We start from the raw sequence: 20401 nt of genomic DNA on the forward strand, positions 1-20401 counted from the left end.
ACAGAATAGGAGAAAATATTTACAAAGCACGTATCTCACAAGGGGCTAATATCCAAAATATAATTAAAAGGAACTTCTACAACTCAATAGCAAACAAACAAAAACAAAGAAAAAATCACCCCCCGCCAAAAAAAAACTGATTAAAAAGTTGGTAAAGGACTTGAGGAGGCATTTCTCCAAAGAAGACATACAAATGGCCAATAGGTATATGCAAAGATACTCAACATCGCTATCCATCTGGGAAATGCACATCAAAACTACAATGAAATAACACCTCACACCCATTAGGATGATGATTATAAAAAAACTGAAAGGTAACAATTATTGGTGAGGATGTAGAAAAATTAAAACTCTTGTACACTGTTGGTGGAAGTATAAAATTGTGCAGCTACTATGGAAAACAGTATGGAGGTTTCTAAAAAAATTAAAAATATATTAGACCATGTTGATCAAGAAAAAAATTAAAAATAGAACTACCATATGATCCAGCAATCCTACTTCTGGGTATATATCCAAAAAATAAAAATAAAATCACTATCTTGAAGAAATATTTGCACTTCCATACACTGTAGCATTATTCACATTAGGTTAAGATATGGAAACAACCTAAATGTTCACTGACAGATGAGCTGGTGAAGAAAATGTGGCATATAAACAATGTAATATTGATTCCAGAATATTCCTGCCTCAAAAAAGCAGGAAATTCTGCAATATACAACAACATGGGTGAACCTGGAGGACATTATACTAAGTGAAATAATTCAGCCACAGATTAATACCACAATAAAAATGGGAATTATTAGTCAAAAGTTAAAATAACTGTGCTTGTTTTGATTAAAGAAAGAAACTTGAGGCTGGGCATGGTGGCTCATGCCTATAATCTCGGCACATTGGGAAGCTGATGCAGGAGAATTGCATGATGCTGTAAGTTTGAGACTGGCCTGAGCAACATAGTAAGATCCTGTCTTACAAAAAAAAATAAGATAAAATCAACACAAAAATTAAAAAATTATCCAGACATGGCTATGTACACCTGAGGCAGGAGGATTGCTTGATCCCAGGAGTTCAGATCTCCAGTGTGCTATGATTGTACCACTGCATTCCAGCCTGGGTGACAGAACAAGACCCCCATTTCTAGATTACAAAAAAGAAAATTAAATTTAAAAACCAAGAGGTAAACTTGAAAGTCTCTATAGAGGACTGGAAACTATGAAGAGTGCCCTAGAAGATTTAGGAAAGAACCAAACACAGCAATTCTATAAACAAACAAACAAAAAAGCTGGTCAGACATTTAAAATCAAATGAACGTGTCAGTAGCATATTGGATGTGGCAAGAACAAATTAGAGCATGGAAAGCAAATCAGAAGAACCGATCCGGCACTACTCCTCTGTGTTAATGTCCAGCATTCCCTGTGTCCTTTGAAAATGATGTAGAAGCTGTTACCTTGCAACATATGTTCCAGGCAGGACCTACCTGCATATTGCCTCCCAGTCACCAGGCCAATAATTAGCTGTTTCTAAAGGGGGCATCCAGTGAATATCGCTTGGTAGAGAGACTAATTTCAGAGCCATGGAGTCACATTAGAATATATCCTTCTAAATATAAAAGGTAGGAATTCCTTTTATATTTTGGATATTATCCCTTATGAGAGTTCCTGGCTAGAAAAAAGGGATAAAGAGGGTGATACACTGAAGGAACTCCATTCCTAGGCACCATGTGCAATGGAGGTGGAGAGTATGTGTGGGAGTGGATCTTGGGGTACAGCATCAAGAGGAAGGTGGATAAAGTAGAGTTTATTGATATGAAAACACCATCCTCTGATATGTGACTTAACACCTCAGGAAACAGTGGTAACACACTGCCAGCGTAACTTCTGAAATCTGGAAAAAGTGAGATCCACATACATGAAGTAGACATTCTAGAAATACCATGGTAGATGGTCAAGAGAGGGGTCAGGAAGCTCTGAGAAGGAAGCGCATGAGAGTGGATATAGTATATAAGGCCGGAAACCCACAGAGGATATTTAGGGCCCAGAGAACACTTCTTTTACCAAAAAGACAAAAACACTAGAATTGTTCAGCCCAATTATATCTGTCCTCCATACACAAGGCAGACCATGGGAGATGTGAAAAAACTGGGTTTACTAAAAAATTTGGGGCCAGGTCTGGTGGCTCAGACCTCTAACCTCAGCACTTCAGGAGACCAAGACAGGAGGATTGCTTAAGGCCAGGAGTTCAAGACCAGCCTGGGCAACATAGTGAGATCCTATCTTTATTTTAAAAACTAGGAATGATGGAATTTTAAAATAATAGAGGCCACATGGTAGTACTTAACTTCAGAAGTGAAGTGGGCATGGTTATCATAATAAGTGGCATCCAAAGAGCATTACCTGCAGAGATGCTTTGAAGATGGTTAATTAGGGGATTTCCAGGCAAAATTGCCAAATAGGAACAGCTCCGGTCTGTAATGAGACTGACACAGAAGGCAGGTGATTTCTGCATTTCCAACTGAGGTACACAGTTCATGTCATTGGGACTGACTGGACAATGGGTGCAGCCCACGGAGGACAAGCCAAAGCAGGGTGGGGCATCACCTCACCCAGGAAGCACAAGGGGTCAGGGGATTTAACCCCTAACCAAGGGAAGCTCTGAGAGACTGTACCAGGAAGAATGGTACATTACGGCTCAGATACTGCGCTTTTCCCGTGGTCTTCACAACCAGCAGACCATGAGATTCCTTCTGGTACATATGCCACCAGGGCCCTGGGATTCAAGCACAAAACTTGGCAGCCGTTTGGGCACACTGTGAGCTAGCAGCAGGAGAGGTTTTGTTCATGCTTCGGTGGTATGAACAAAAGAGCCACCGGCTTGAAACTCTTGCTGCCAGCATAGCAGTCTAAGGTCGACCTGGCTCACTGGACCTTCATGGGGTGAGGGGTGTCTGCCATTGCTGAGGCTTGAGTAGGTAGCTTTATCATCACAGTGTAAACAAAGCCACCATTGGGAAGTTCAATCTGGGCAGAGCCCACTGCAGCTCGGCAAGACCTCTGAGGTCAGACTACCTCTTTAAAATCCTCCTCTGGGCAGGGCATCTCAAAAAAAAAAAAGGCAGCAGCCACAGTCCAGTGACTTATAGATAGAATGCCCATCTCCCTGGGACAGAGCACTGGGGGAAGGGGTGGCTGTGGGTGCGGCTTCTGCAGACTTAAACATCCCTGCCTGACAGCACTGAAGAGAGCAGTGGATCTCCAAGAATAGCATTTGAGCTCTGATAAGGGACAGACTGCCTCCTCAAGTGGGTCCCTGACCCCATGTATCCTGACTAGGAGACACCTCCCAGTAGGGGCCAATCGACGCCTCTTACAGGAGAGCTCTAGCTGGTATCCAGTGGGTGCCCCTCTGGGACAAAGCTTCCAGATAAAGGAACAGGCAGCAATCTTTACTGATCTTTAGCCTCCATTGGTGATAACCAGGCAAACAGGGTTTGGAGTGGACTTCTAGCAGACCTGCAGCAGAGGAGCCTGACTCTTAGAAGGATGTCCATCCCAATATCCCAGCCAAAGGTCACCAACATCAAAGACCAAAGATAGATAACTCCATGAAGATCGGGAGAAACTAGTACAAAAAGCCTGAAAATTGCAAAAACCAGAATGTCTCTTGTTTTCCTAAGGATCACAAATCCTGCCAGCAAGGGAACAAAACTAGATGGAGAACGAGTTTGACGAATTGGCAGAAGTAGGCTTCAAAAGGTGGGTAATAAAAAAACTCTTCCAAGCTAAAGGAGCATGCTCTAACCCAATATGAGGAAGCTAAGAATCTTGAAAAAAGGTTAGATGAATTGCTAAATAGAATAACCAGTTTAGAGAAGAACATAAATGACCTGATAGAGCTGAAAAACACAGCATGAGAACTTCGCAAAGCATACACAAGTGTCATTAGCTGAATTGATCAAGTGGAAGAAAAGATAGCAGAGATTGAAGATTTACTCAGTGAAATAAAGTGAGAAGAAAAGATTAGAGAAAAAAAAAGTAAAAAGAAATGACCAAAGCCTCCAAGAAATATGGGACTATGTGAAAAGACCAAAGCTGTGTTTGATTGGTGTACCTGAAAGTGACAGGGAGAAGGGAACCAATTTGGAAAACACTCTTTGGGATATTATCCAGGAGAATTTCCCCAACCTAGCAAGGCAGGGCAACATTCAAATTCAGAAAACACAGAGAACACCACAAAGATATTCCTCGAGAAAATCAGCCCCAAGGCACATAATCATCAGATTCGCCAAAGTTGAAATGAAGAAAAAAATGTTAAGTGCAGCCAGAGAGAAAGGTCGGTTGGCCCACAAAGGGAAGCCCATCAGACTAACAGCAGATCTCTCAGCAGAAACCCTACAAGCCAGAAGAGAGTGGGGGCCAATATTCAACACTCTTAAAGACAAGAATTTTCAACCCAGAATTTAATATCCAGCCAAACTAAGCTTCGTAAGTGAAAAAGAAATAAAATCCTTTACAGATAAGCAAATGCTGAGGGATTTTCTCACCAGCAGGCCTGCGTTACAAGAACTACTGAAGGAAGCATTAAACATGGAAAGAAACAAGCAGTATCAGCCACTGAAAAATGATACCAAATTGTAAAGACCATAGACTCTATGAAGAAACTGCATCAACTAATGAGCAAATTAACCAGCTGGCATAATAATTACAGGATCAAATTCACACATAAAAATATTAACCTCAAATATAAACAGGATAAATGCCCAAATTAAAAGACACAAACTGGCAAACTGGATAGAGGCAAGACCCATCAGTGTGCTGTATTCAGGAGAACCATCTCCTGTCACACATAGGCTCAAAATAAAGCGATGGAGGAAGATTTACCATGCAAATGGAAGGAAAAAAAAGTAGGGGTTACAATCCTAGTCTCTGATAAAACAGACTTTAAACCAACAAAAATCAAAAAAGACAAAGAAAGGCATTACATAATGGTAAAGGAATCAATGCAGTAAGAAGAGCTAACTATTCTAAATGTATATGCATCCAATACAGGAGCACCCAGATTTATAAAGCAAATTTTTAGAGATCTGCAAAGTTACTTAGACTCCCACACAGTAATAGTGGGAGACTTTTAACACCCCACTGTCACTATTCCACAGATAAATGAGACAGAAAATCAACAAGAATATCCAGGACTTGAACTCAGCTGTGGACCAAGCAGACCTAATAGACATCTATAGAACTCTCCACCCCAAATCAGCAGAATATACATTCTTCTCAGCACCATATCACACTTATTCTAAAATAGACCACATAATTGGAAGAAAAACACTCTTCAGTAAATGCAAATGAATGGAAAAATAACAAACAGTCTCTCAGATCACAGTGCAATCAAATTAGAACTCAGGATTAAGAAACTCGATCAAAACTGCACAACTACATGGAAACTGAACAACCTCCTCCTGAATGACTACTGGGTAAATAATGCAATGAAGGCAGAAATAAAGATGTTCTTTGAAACCAATAAGAACAAAGACACAACGTACCAGAATCTCTGGGATACATTTCAAGTAGTGTGTAGGGGGAAATTTATAGCACTACTTGCCCACAAGACAAAGCAGGAAAGATCTAAAATTGACACCCTAACAACACAATTAAAAGAACTAGAGAAGCAAGAGCAAACAAATTCAAAAGCTAGCAGAAGACAAGAAATAACTAAGATCAGAGCAGAACTGAAGGAGATAGAGACACGAAAAACTCTTCAAAAAATCAATGAATCCAGGAGCTGGTTTTTTGAAAAGATAACAAAAGAGAGAGCTAGCCAGACTAATAAAGAAGAAAAGAGAGAATAATTAAATAGACACAATAAAAAATGATAAAGGGGATATCACCACTGATCCCACAGAAATAGAAATTACCATCAGAGAATACTATAAACACCTCTATGCAAATAAACTAGAAACTCTAGAAGAAATGGATAAATTCCTGGGCAGATACACCCTCCCAGGACTGAACCAGGAAGAAGTCAAATCCCTGAATTGATGAATAACAAGTTCTGAAATTGAGGCAATGATTAATTAATAGCCTACCAACAAAAAAAGTGCAGGACCAGATGGATTCACAGCTGAATTCTACCAGAGGTACAAAAAGGAGCTGGTACCACTCCTTCTGAGAAACTATTCCAAACAATAGAAAAAGAGGGAATCCTCCCTAACTCATTTTATGAGACCAGCATCATCCTGATACCAAAACCTGGCAGAGACAAAAAAAAAAAAAAAAAAAAAAAAAAAAAAGAAAATTTCAGACCAATATCCCAATGAACATTGATGTGAAACCCTCAGTAAAATACTGGCAACCCAAATCCAGCAGCACATCAAGAAGCTTATCCATCGTGACCAAGTTAGCTTCATCCCTGGGATGCAAGGCTGGTTCAACATACACGAATCAACATAATCCATCACATAAGCAGAACCAATGACAAAAACCACATGATTATCTCAATAGATGCAGAAAAGGCCAAAATTCAACAGCCCTTCATGCTAAAAATTCCCAATAACCTAGTTATTGATGAAACATATCTCAAAATAATAAGAGCTATTCATGACAAACCCACAGCCAATATCAGACTGAATGGATAAAAACTGGAAGAATTCCCTTTGAAAAGTGGCACAAGACAAGGATGCCCTCTTTCACTACTCCTATTCAACATAGTATTGAAAGTTCTGGCCAGGGCAATCATGCAAGAGAAGGAAATAAAGGTATTCAGATAGGAAGAAAGGAAGTCAAATTGTCTCTGCAGATGACATGATTGTATACTTGGAAAACCCTATCATCTTAGTCCAAAATCTCCTTAAGCTGATAAGCAACTTCAGCAAAGTCTCAGGATACAAAATCAATGTGCAAAAATCACAAGCATTCCTCTACACTAATAACAGATGGAGAGCCAAATCATGAGTGAACTCCCATTCACAGTTGCTACAAAGAGAATGAAATACCTAGGAATAAAACTTACAAGAGATGTGAAGGACCTCTTCAAGGACAACTAGAAACCACTGCTCAATGAAATGAGAGGACACAAACATATGGAAAAACATTCCATACTCATGGATAGGAAGAATCAATATTGTGAAAATGGCCATACTGCTCAAAGTAATTTACAGATTCAATGCTATCCTCATCAAGCTACCACTGACTTCACAGAATTGGAAAAAACTACTTTAAAGTTCATATGGTACCAAAAAAGAGCCCACATAGCCAAGAGAATCCTAAGCAAAAAGAACAAAGCTGGAGCCATTATGCTACCTGACTTCAAACTATACTTCAAGCCTACAGTAATAAAAACAGCAGGGTACTGGTACCAAAACAGATACATAGACCAGTGGAACAGAACAGAGGACTCAGTAATAACACCACACATCTATAGCCATCTGATCTTTGACAAACCCAACAAAAACAAGCAATGGGGAAAGGATTCTCTATTTAATAAATGGTGTTGGGAAAACTGGCTAGCCGCATGCAGAAAGCTGAAACTGGGTTCCTTCCTTATACCTTACACAAAAATTAACTTAAGATGGATTAAAGACTTAAACATAAGACCTGGGACCATAAAAACCCTAGAAGAAAACCTAGGCAATCCCATTCAGAACACAGGCATGGACAAAGACTTCATGACTAAAACACCAAAAGCAATGGCAACAAAAGCCAAAATTGACAAATGGGATAGAATTAAACTAAAGAGCTTCTGCACAGCAAAAGAAACTATCATCAGGGTGAGTAGACAACCTACAGAATGGGAGAAACTTTTTGCAATCTGCCCATCTGACAAAGGGCTAATAACCAGAATCTACAAAGAACTTAAACACATTTACAAGAATAAAACAGACAACCCCATCAAAAAGTGGGTAAAATACGTGAACAGACACTTCTCAAAAGAAGACATTTATGTGGGCAACAAACATATGAAAAAAAGCTCATCATCACTGGTCATTAGAGAAATGCAAATCAAAACCACATTGAGATACCAACTCATGCCAGTTAGAATGGTGATCATTAAAAAGTCAGGAAATAACAGATGCCGGAGAGGATGTGGAGTAATAGAAACACTTTTACACTGTTGGTGGGAATTTGAATTAGTTCAACCATAGTGGAAAACAGTGTGGCAATTCCTCAAGGATCTAGAACTAGAAATATCATTTGACCCAGCAATTCAATTACTGGATATATATCCAAAGGATTGTAAACCATCCTAGTATAAAAACACATGTGCAATATGTTTATTGGGGCACTGTTCACAATAGTGAAAACTTGGAACCAACCCACATACCCATCAAAGATAGACTGGATAAAGAAAATGTGGCACATACACACCATGGAATACTATGCAGCCATAAAAAGGATGAGTTCATATCCTTTGCAGGGACATGGATGAAGCTGGAAACCATCATTCTCAGCAAAGTAACACAAGAACAGAAAACCAAACACCACATATTTCCACTCATAAGTGGGAGTTAAACAATGAGAACACATGAACATAGGGAGGGGAACATGACACACTGAGGGCTGTTGAAGAGTTGGGGGATTAGGGGAGGGACAGCATTAGGAAAAATACCTAATCTAGATGACGGGTTGATGGGGTGCAGCAAACCATTATGGCACGTGTATACCTTTGTAACAAACCTGCACATTTGGCACATGTACCCCAAAACTTAAAGTATAGTTTAAAAAATAAACATTTAATTTAAAAAGATCATTAATTAGATATGAAATCCCTAGAGTTTTCAGGCAACATACAGGAAGCTCGGTTAAATTTGATGGGCAAGACTTTGTTGTATATGCATCTCCCAAATATTAAATGGGATGGAACATGCTTATATTTAAATATTATTCATTGTTCATCTGAAGTTCAAATTTACCTGGACATCTTGTATTTTTAGTTGCTAAACCTGGCAACCCTACCGTAAAGGCAAGTTAGATAGGCAGCCAACAAGTGCATTGCGTAGTTTACACAAAACAAAGCAGTCAGCATGGATTACTGGGCGGGGCACAGTGGCTCATGCCTATAATCCCAGCAATTCTGAAGGTTGATTTGGGAGGGTTGCTTGAGTCCAGGAATTTGAGACCAGCCTGGGCAACACAGTGAGACCTTGTCTCTATTATGAATTTAAAAAAAGAAGAAGAATGGATTATTGGAAGGCTATTTTTTTTTTTTTGGCTGGGATTCACATATTTTTTTAAACAAACACTTGATTACAAAAGCAGTTCCAACCACAGGAATAGTTATAAACATAAAGTTATGACATTAATTAGAAATTTTGTAAATTACCAACATAATTTTGAAGGTCCTATTTTACCTCTTCTAAGTTAAAAAATGTTTTAAAAATATTTTCCTACAATATGTATTCATTTCAGTACTATATCTTTTATTAATAAGAATAATTTGGTATTGAGTAGCAATTAGGTGGAAGAAGTGAGAAAAATGTCTGATCTTGGGAGGCTGATGGAAGTTCTTTCAAGATAAAGTCATAGGTATGGCTGTGTACTAGGAAATGCATTAAGAAGGAAGCACACTGCCCAGAAGGCATCCTCAGGCTCCAGAGGCAGCATATTCCACACTTGCAGTACTGTTCCTACCCATTTACTGAGTGACATGAATACACCAGCTTTCAGTAGGTCCAGAATGCGAAAGGGCTCAGGAGAAGGTCCAGACTTTCCCGCAAGCATACCTGCCACTTGGGCCATATGACGCAGCAGGCCCTATTGTTTACATGTGGCATGGAGTTTATGGTAAGCTCCAGATGGAGAATTACAATGTAAACCTGTCGGGTTCTGGAGCAAGTCATGCTGATGCAAGAGGTGGGCTCCTACAGCCTTGGGCAGCTCCACTTCTGTGGCTTTGCAGGATATAACCCCACTTCCAGCTGCTTTCACAAGCTGGTGTTGAGTGCCTATGGCTTTTCTAGGTGTACTGTGCAAGCTATCGGTAGATCTATCATTCTGGACTCTGGAGGATAGTAGCCCTCTTCTCATAGCTTCACTAGGAAGTGCCTCAATGGGAACTCCGTGTGTGGCCCCTCACCCCACATCTCCCTTCCATACTGCCCTAGCAGAGACTCTCTATGTAGCTGTGTCTCCACCCAAATCTCATCTTGAATTGTATTTCGCATAATCCTCACATGTTGTAGGAGGGACCTGCTAGGAGGTAATTGAATCCTGGGGGAAGTTATTTCCATGTTGTTCTTGTAATAGTGAGTGAATTCTCATGAGATCTGATGGTTTTATAAGGGGCTTTTCCCCTTTGGCTCAGCACTTCTCCTTGCTGCTGCCGTATAAAGAAGAATGTGTTTTCTTCCCCTTCTGCCATGATTATAAGTTCCCTGAGGTATCCCCAGCCATGATGAACTGTGAGTATTAAACTTCTTTCCTTTATAAATTACCCAGTCTCTAGGGTATGTCTTTAATAGCAGCATGAGAATGGACTAATACATATGCTTTCAGAGACTGTTTACAGAGAGTTCTAGAATAGAATTTATAGTTATCTTTCTTGTTCTACAATTGGTTGTAAAGAATCTACCCCCTCTATTTGATTTTTAATCCTAGATAGCAGAGACACTGTTTTCTTTATATATGACATTTCTATCACCTAGTGCTTAGTGTATGGCAAGTCTTCACTAGATGTTTGTTAGACTAAACTAAAAATTACCTGACATAAAAAAAACACAAGTCATAAACACACAAATTTCATGTGGCTCAGTTCACTCTTGTAATCAGCATTTAGCTAAATTTCAGTAAAGGAAGCAGAAAGTTGTCATTCTCAAATCCAAACTAATTTTTAATCATGAATTGATTTAGTTTAACCTTTGGCTCAATACCCATTCAGTAAATAGTAGTCCTTTCATTATTACAAATTGAGGTTGCTTGCATTTGTACAAAAAGTAAGTCAATGAGATCTGCTTAAAGTAAATTGTAGATTATGCTATAGGCAAATGTTAAAAGAAACAAGCAAAGAGAGAAAAGGTAAGCTTACTGATCTAGGTTCTGAGTAGGTACCAAGTCCGATTATGGGAATGCTGTTTCCGTCACTTAGAGGTATGCGATGACTTGCAGCACTGAGATCCATTGTGAAGAGAGAATCTGATTGCAGGAGTGATATTGAACACCAAGGAGTCTTTTCGAAGAGATGTCCTAGGGCCTATTCAGTCAATAAAAAGAAGGCCAGAGGGAGGAGCAGAGGGAAGGGATATTAATAGATCTATTTCTCAACCTGTTGTTTTTCTAGGCTTTCCTGGAAATCCTGAGCATGTTTGTCCTTTGAACTTCAACAGAGGCTTGTAAAACATAATGTATTGAGAGCTTACACTTACTTCTTTGCAACAAAATATTGAAAAAACAAAAAGAAACAAATCTATCTGGCCTCTATCAGTTAGGATGCATTTGTTGGCAAATAACAAACTGATATGGTTTGGCTGTGTTCCCATCCAAATCTCATCTTGAATTGTAGCTCTGATAATCCCCATGTGTCATGGGAGAGACTCGGTGGGAGGGAATTGAATCATCGGAGTGTGTTTTTCCTGTGCTGTTCTCATGATAGTGAATAAGTCACATGAGATCTGATGATTTTTTAAAGGACAGTTCTGCTGCACATGCTTTCTTGTCTGCTGCCACGTAGGATGTGCCTTTGCTCCTCCTTTGCCTTCTGCCATGATTGTGAGACCTCCCCAGCCATGTGGAACTGTCAGTCAATTAAATCTCTTTTTCCTTATAAATTATCCAGACTTGGTTTACCTTTATTAGTAGTATGACAAAGGACTAATACACAGACTTACCTTAAATTCTTTTTTTTTTTTTCTGGTGGTTTTTTTGTTTTTGTTTTTGTTTTTTTGAGACAGGGTTTTGGGGAGGAGGGAAAGCAAAAAAAAAAATTTTTTTTTTAATTAAAAAAAATTAAAAAGAGACAGGGTCTTACTCTGTCACCCAGGCTAGAGTGCAGTATCATGATCTCAGCTCACTGCAAACTCAGCCTCCTGGGTTCAAGCAATTCTCCTGCTTCAGCCTCCCAAGTAGCTGGGACTACACGCATGTGCCACCACACCTGGCTAATTTTCTGATTTTTTTAATTTTTTTTTTTTTTTTTTTTTTTGAGACAGAGTCTCACTCTGCTGCTCAGGCTGGAGCGTAGGTAGTGCGATCTTGGTGCACTGTAACTCTGCCTCCCAGATTCAAGCCCTTCTCCTGCTTCAGCCTCCTGAGTAGCTGGGATTACAGGTGCCTGCCACCACATCCAGCTAATTTTTGTATTTTTTTTTTTTTCCGAAAGGGCCCAACCCCCTGGGAATGTCACCAGCAGGTTTGGCTTTGTCTGGCCTTTATTAAAGATGGCGTCAGTCTGGTTAGGACACTTTTTTTTTTTTTTAAGAGGAAGAAAGAGAGAAAGAAAGAGAAAGAATAAAAAAAAAAAGAAAAAGAAAAAAAAAGAATGAAGGAGAAGAAGAAAGAGGAAGAGGAAGAGGAAGAGGGAGAGAGAACAGGGATGTTGCTTTATTGCCCGGGCTAGAATGCAGTCTAAAAATGGGTATGCCTATAATTGTGTTCAATAATAGAGACATAAAAAAAATGAGGGAAGAAAATAATTAACAAGCAGCCAACCAATATTTCATTTAAACCTATAAATAGGTGTGATGTGGTACTGATAAGAGTGTATATTTTGTGTATTTAAAGTGGAGAGTTCTATAAATGTTAATTAAGCCTACTTGTTCCGGATCTGAGTTCAAGTCCTGGATATCGATGTTAACTTTCTGTCTCATTGATCTGTCTAATATTGATGTTGAAGTCTCCCACTATTATTGTGTGGGAGTCCAAGTCTCTTTATAAGTCTTATATATCTGGGTATTCCTGTATTAGGTGCGTATATGTTTAGGATCTTTAGCTCTTCTTGTTACATTGATCCTTTTATCATTATGTAATATCCTTCTTTGCTTCTTTTGATCTTTCTCATGAGTTAAGCTTATCACCAGTTAAACAGGACTAGAGAAAAAATAATATGGCCAGGACTAATTTCTCACTTCTTGTTCTTCTGTCTGCCTTCTTGCTCTCTCAGGAAACTGTCTCTCTCAGTCCCCTTATTACTGAAAGGTATTTACTGACTGTCCTTGGAGTGACATGGTTTCAAACTCAAACAACAAAAAAGAGATTTTACTTTCTCAATAGCTTAAACAGTAGTCCTGAAATTGAACCTTGTCAGCATTGATTACCTTTCTTGGTTCATGGATCCATTACAAAATCAATCACAGTGGCCAAAAGAAATAAAAGACATTGCCCTAAAAAAATTAGAAACTATTTCTAAATTTGGATTTGGAGGTTGAAGGAGTGCAGGACATTCTACCCTGACATATGGCTCCCTAGTAAAATAAAGATTTTGAATTAAGACCCTTAGAGATCAACAAGCTCTGGAAAAGACCCCCCTGTCTACATAAAGATAGGAGGGACCCATCAAAGAGGACAATTGTTCTTTTTCCCCTCCCTGTTATCTCATGATCCATCACCTAAAAAGAAGACCAAGAATGTGCTGGGACTCAGAAACTGATACCCCAAAATATGGCACTTTGACATACTGAACTGGAAAGCCTCAAGATCTCTCTGACCTTTACTCCCTACCACCTCTCCCAAAGTGAAGTTTCTTTGTATCCCTAAGATCCAGACCCACCAAAAGCAACTTTTTCCTTTCCCTGTAAGACCAAGAATGTAACCCCTTCTGAACAAACCCTTTCACAAGGTAATGTACAAGGTAATCTCTGCTTCCTGATCCATTCATTCTCCCTAGTGATCCCCTCAACAGAATTCCTCTTTCCCCCTCTTCCGTAACCTTATTTGCCAGTAAATAAGTTTCTAAACCCTGTTGTGGGTGGGTAACCATTCTGTGGTTCTCCCTATATACACATATTTTTAAATAAAATTGTGTGAGTTGATTTTTCAGTGAAACTTCAGAAGGCAAAGAGGACATTTCCCTGGCCTGTGTACTTCACAGGTCACTGAGTCCACAATGGTTAAAATGTCCTGAAGTTGAAACTGGCAAAATCGTCTTATGTTTATGGATTTTTGAATAAACATAGACAGTGGCCCTCTGTCTTAAAACTTGAAACTTACATTTGTCTTAACTGAGTTTTTTCCTCAGGAAACTGACCCTCAGGCAAGGGACTGAAACGCACTAGAGCACCACATCCAGATAATGAGACACCAAATGCCTCATTCATCAGGATTGCTTCCTTAACCCTTCCTAATTTCTGTTTTCCCACCTTCTCAGCTACGTAAACAGACCAATTTTTGTCAGTCAGGGAGACAGATTTGAGACTGACGTCCTGTTCTTCTTGGCTGCAGGACTAGATTAAAGCCTTCTTCTCTGGCAATCTTTGTTGACTCAGTGATTGGCATTCTGTGCAGGGAGCAGCAGGACCTTGACTGAACTCCTGGTGTTCAAAATTTGTCTATAAGTGACTTGCCTTCCCTCCAAGAGTCATTCTTGCTTATGTACACATGAACACATAACATGTATATAACATGCATAGTATTCACATGAACAGCAGACACAGTAATTTAAACTAGGCTGTAGCAGTGTGGAACATGGCAGTAGTGGCCTCCAATACCATTTTTTAATTGATCCAACAAATGCTTACTGTGCACCTTTGTGTGCTAAAATGTTGATTAGCATGTGTTTATTATTTTTATTATTACTGATTTTTTGCATTTAGTTCTATGCATTTAACATATATATATATTTTTATAACCACCACAATTGGGATACTGAAAAGTGCTATAAACCCAAGGAACTCTATCCTATCACACCCTCCCCTAACCTTTAATCCATAGAAATCACTGTTTTTCATCACCTTAGTTTTATTTTTTGAAATTATCATAAAAATTGAATCATACGATTTAAAATTTCTTGAGATTGGCTTCTTTCACTCAGCATAATGCCTTTGAAATTCATTGGTAAATACCCAGGAGTGAGATTATAAGGTAATGTGATAAATGTATGTTTTGCTTTGTAAGAAACCACCAAATGGCCATTCAGAATGACTATCATTTTGCATTCCCAGTAGCAATGCATGTGAATTGCAGTTGTTCTGCGTCCTGACAGCACTTAGTATTAAAAAATACTAGCCTTCTAATACATTTCTTGTGTTATCTCACTGTTATTTTAATTTGCATTTCCCATGTGTCTAATGATGATGAACACATTTTCTTTTTTCCTTTTTTTGTTTTTTAGAGAGAAAGGGTTTTGTTCCATCCCCCAAACTGAGTTACTGTGGCATGATTATAGCTCACTGCAGCCTCTATTGCCTGGGATCAAGTGATTTTTCCTGCTTTACCCACCTGAGCAGCTGGTATTACCAGTGAGTGCCACCATGTATGGCTGTTTTAAAAATTTTTTTTGTAGAGACAGGCATATTACCATGTTGCTCAGGCTGCTCTCGAACTCCTGGTTCAAGCAATCCTCTTCCCACCTCAGCCTCCCAAACTGCTGGGATTACAGGCCTGAGTCACTACGCCTGGCCCACCTTTTCTTATGCTTAGTTGCCATCTGTATATCCCCTTGGTGAAGTGCCTATTTAAATCTGCTCATTTTAAAAATTGGATTATCTTAGTGTTGAAATTTTAGATTCCTTGGTAAATTCTTGATGTGTATTTTTTTAATAGATATGTGGTTTGCAAATATTTTTTCTTGGTCTGTATCTTGTCTTTTCATTCTCTTAATTTTATCTTTCGTAAACAAAAGATTTTAATTTTGATAATGTTCAGCTTGTCATTTTCTTTGTATTGTACTTTTGAGTATCTAACCCAAGGTCATGAAAATTTAATTCTACATTTTTTTCTGAAAGTTATATATTTTCATATTTTCTGTTTAGATCTATGATTAATTTTGAGTAAATTTTTGTATAATTGAAGAGATTTAGTTGTTTTATTTTGAATAAGGCTGCCTTATTGTTTCAGTTACATCTGTTGAAAAATATGTGCTTTCTTCACTGAATTTCTTTTGCACCACTGTTAAAAATAAAAGACCATATTTTGGTAGGTCTGTTTTTGGACTTTCTATTTTGTTTCATTTTTTTTGTTGTTTTATTTCTGTGAACTCTGCATAGAAATAGGTTTCACTGATTTATTTGTCTCTTCTTTCATTGATACCATACTGTCATGATTTTTGTAGCTTGATCGTAAACCTTGAAATCACATAGTATAATTTTCAGACTTTATTTTTCTTGCCAAAAAGTATTTTAGCTATTCTTTTTCTTTTACTTTCTACACACATTTTAGAATTAGTTTGTATGCTTAACATTGTACCATATTATTTTGTACATTAAAATTTTTTTCTGGATGTCTTAGTTTCGGTTGCTATAATCAAATATGATAGACTGGGTGGGTTAAACAATAGCCATTTATTTCTCACAGTTCTAGAGTCTGAGAAGTCCCAGATCAAGGTGTCAGCCAATTCAGTTTCTGGTAAGAGCTCTCTTCCTGGCTTCCTGATGGTGGTTTTGCTGTACTCTCACAGTGTGTTGGTGGGGGAGGTTGAAGAGGTAGGGAACAGGAGAAACAGAGAGGAAGCAAGCTCTCTGGTTTCTTTTTAAAAGGACATCAAACCCCTCATGAGGACCCCATCCTCATGACCTGATCTAAACTTAATTACCTCTCAAAGGCCCCATTTCAAGATAGCATCACACTGAGAATTAAAGTTTCAACCTATGAAATTTAGGGGGACAATATTCAGTCTATAACACTGAGGCTACACTGGGTATTACGATTAGCATCTTAAATTTGTAACAATCAAGTTCAAATTAATAATAACCCAGTTTTAATAGTATTCAAAAATGTTGATCCTTTAAAAACTCCATCAACCTACTCCTTTATGTTATTATTGTTACATAGATTTTGTCTTCCGGTTTTGACAATTTGACAGTAATGTGTCTTTCTGTGGATCTCTGGCTGTGTCCTTCCTGAAGTTCACTGAGCTTCTTGGATATGTAAAGTCATGATTTACACCTAATTTGCAAAGTTTCTTGGCCATTATTTCTTCAAAAAATAGTGTTTTGTTTTTTTCTCTCCTCTCTTGTGCTCCTATTATGTATATGCTGGCAAGACTGATAGTGTCCCACAGATCTCCTAGGCTTAGTCATCTTTCCACTCCAGTGAGTTTTAAATGTCAGATATTATGTTTTTCACTTCTGAAATTTCCATTTGATTCTTTTAAGTATGCTTTATTTCTTTCCTTAAACTTTCTACTTTTGGAGTGTTCTTGATTGTTTACTGAGGAACTTTTGTAATAGTTACGTTAAAGTTTTCACCATTTAAGTATGTACAACATCTATGACCTCTTGGCTTTGGTGTCTTTTGGTTATTGATAACTTTTTTGTGTGTGTGTCTTTTGGTTATTGAGAACTTTTTTTTTCTGTCATCACCCAGGCTGGGTGTTATTGGAGAAAAAGTAACAGCACTCATGTTGGCTGAAGATGGGTTATTTGGTTATTCTTGTGGTTGCATAGTATCTCTGCTCAGGTATAATTACAGAGTACACTTAATTTTTTCTCATTCCATCATGGTCATGAAGAGTCCTCATGTGACATTGATATTCTCTGAAATTATTTATGTTTAGCAGGGAAGGAGCACCATAGCCTAGTGGTAGAAATTAGGTCACTACTGATAGATATCAGGACAGACAAAGTCAGACCATGGGACAATAATCTTTGATGTTCAAGTCCTTCACATTGTTAAGCTCCTACTGATTAGATTATCTGGGAAATGTTGCCTCTAGACTGAACAAGTGTTAGTTCCTTCTGGGCCTTCTAAGGTTGACGCAAAAGTAATTATGGTTTTTGCCATTATTTTCAAATGGGAAAAACCACAATTACTTTTGCACCAACCAAATATTATAGAATAAGTGTTTGTATCATGTGAGGTAAAAGTGGTTACACAGAAAACACTTAAGAATCTAGACAGGATGCATTGACCAACTGTGATACAGGCACTTGCCAGAAAAACAAATTATTATGACTTTGGTAAAAGACTGTTCATCCAGTGGACTAGATAACCAAACCCAGATCTCAAAAATGCATTAAAAAATTCAGCTGGATCTATTCTTGTACATATGTATTTGCACCAGGTATGCTTGTTCTGGCATAGACTCCCTCTTGGTTAGCCAAGAGCAAATCAAGAGGAAATATGTTATTATCCATTCAGACCCTGTGTAACAAATTTAAACTGATTTGATGGGTTTCCAGTGGTAGCGTACACATAAGAAATAGTATTTTGGTAGGGCATGGACTCAAAGTAGAGTACAAATATTGCTTATCTTAAAAAGAGAGAACTAACCATCGGGCCCTAATGGTGAACATATTTTCTGAGTGAAGTTAAATAATTCCCGCAGGATACAGTGACTCTGAAGAAATAAATTGACCATTTCAGAGAGCTGAGTTCCTGGGTTTAGTTAATGATCTAATAAGAAGTGTTTTGTAACGTGGAGATAAAGTCCAATTTTTATGAGGTTGAAGGTTGGGACTCAGAATGTGAGAGACATTTTGGTACTAGAAGAAATCCGTATAAGAACATCTATCTTGACAATATTTAAAGAATCATCTATGACGTATGTTTTCCCCAGCAGGGTCAAGTGGACACGGATCCACCAATCAGATAGACAGCAGTAACTAAGGTCTGAGAAAAATGTATAAGAATGTTTTCTTTCTCTTGAAATGCCACAAAAAAGACCATAGAGGCTTAGAAGTTAAAAAAAAAAAAAAAAAAAAAAAAAAAAAAGGTATAGGAGAACATACTGAGAACGCTTGACCCAGTCACTGGAGAGCTTTAACATATGCTATTAGGCAAGATCTGTAGTAAAAGAAATCCAAAGAAAAAGGATGTTAAATTATCTTAAAAGTAATCTTGTTCTAGAGATTTTAGCAAAAGCTCTCTAGTTTACACAATCATTAGCTTCAGCGGAGGGTAATGGAGGGTTTCGAATCAACTGTTACTTTAGGGGATTGTCTGCTTCTGGTAGAGTTCAAAAAATTCCCAGCTTGAGGTCTACCAGTGAAATGGAAGTCCCCTGATCTAGGAAAAAGGCTGTATGTCTTTTTAAAAATTTTATTGCATTTTAGGTTTTGGGGTACATGTGAAGAACATGCAAGATTGTTGCATAGGTACACACGTGGCAGTGTGATTTGCTGTCTTCCTCCCCATCACCTACATCTGGCATCTCTCCCCTTGCTATCTCTCCCCAGCTCCCCACCCCCCACCGTCCCTCCCCTATTTCCCCCCAACTGACCCCAGTGTGTAGTGCTCCCCTCCCTCTGTCCATGTGTTCTCATTGTTCAACACCCGCCTATGAGTGAGAACATGCGGTGTTTGATCTTCTACTCTTCTGTCAGTTTGCTGAGAATGATGGTTTCCAGTTTCATCCATGTCCCTACAAAGGACACAAGCTCATCGTTTTTGATGGCTGCATAATATTCCATGGTGTATAGTCTTTTTAACTGAAACTATGAATGCACACACAGATTACTATCTTAGAGTTTCATCGCACTGTTAGTTAGTAACAGTACCTGATACAGTCCTGTTAGTCAAAGTTCAAGGCAAATCTTCCTTTACTTTCTCTTCCAGAAGATGAAATCTCCAGGTTTCAAGCTGAAAGGTTGTGTAAGTGGTTACTTTGAAAAGGCAGCTTGTATCTGTTTAACGATAAGATGTAGTATTTAGTTAGGTCAACTTGCAATGGGGCAAAAACTAGGATCAGATCAAAATTCTGCAATGCATGCTGTGGTCTTTTATTAACTCTTAAGGGGAAGAGCCTATTCATTAAGGCAAATGGAATATTGTAGGAACTTTTATGTAAGTTCCAGCATCTCTTAAAACTTTGACAATTTTTAGTTTTAGTAATCCTCTATTTTTTCTGCATTTTCCTGAAGATTGGGTATAAGAACAATAAAGTTTTTAAGTAAAAGGCAAAGCATTCAAACTTCTTTAAGATGGTCTGGCAAGAAAAAGTCTCAATCCATCCTAAAAATAAGCAAAGAATGATCAAAGCTTACTGGGAAATGTTAATTGGACCAATACTTGCTCTTCCATTTTATGCTAACTGGCAGATCCAGTTGAGGTCAGTTAGCTCAGTTATCTGAAGTGAACTGACTTTTGAGAAAGGCTCACATGCTACGAGTGGATTTGAATCAGTAATAGCATAGCTTGCCTGACAATCTCCAGCTTTTATGTTTAAGTATGAACTACTAATGAACAAAATTCAATTAGGGCTATCCAAAGGTACATTAATTATTTTGATCAAGGGTTTGATTCCTGAAGGGATCCACACGACCCAATTTATACTTTATTATAGGCAACAAATATAGCGATAGCAGGAGAAGAAAATGCATTGGGAG

General features: G+C 38.3%; 1 protein-coding gene across 3 annotated transcripts in view; it reads right to left on the reverse strand.

Moving 5' to 3' along the window:
• The window catches only part of AKR1D1 (aldo-keto reductase family 1 member D1), a 44007-nt gene extending 32812 nt beyond the window's left edge, over positions 1–11195 (reverse strand). For 2 of the 3 annotated variants that reach the window (XM_032275872.1, XM_032275874.1), the window contains exon 1: positions 11014–11195. In XM_032275872.1, the coding sequence (XP_032131763.1) occupies positions 11014–11106 (93 nt within the window). In that variant the 5' untranslated portion in view covers positions 11107–11195. The remainder of the gene's footprint in view (positions 1–11013) is intronic. The other variant, XM_032275873.1, reaches the window with a different exon arrangement.
• Positions 11196–20401: the final 9206 nt, after the last annotated feature.

This window comes from Sapajus apella, unplaced genomic scaffold (assembly GCF_009761245.1).
Source record: "Sapajus apella isolate SASKATOON/1434 unplaced genomic scaffold, GSC_monkey_1.0 scaffold7, whole genome shotgun sequence".
NCBI classification, from domain to species: Eukaryota; Metazoa; Chordata; class Mammalia; order Primates; family Cebidae; genus Sapajus; species Sapajus apella.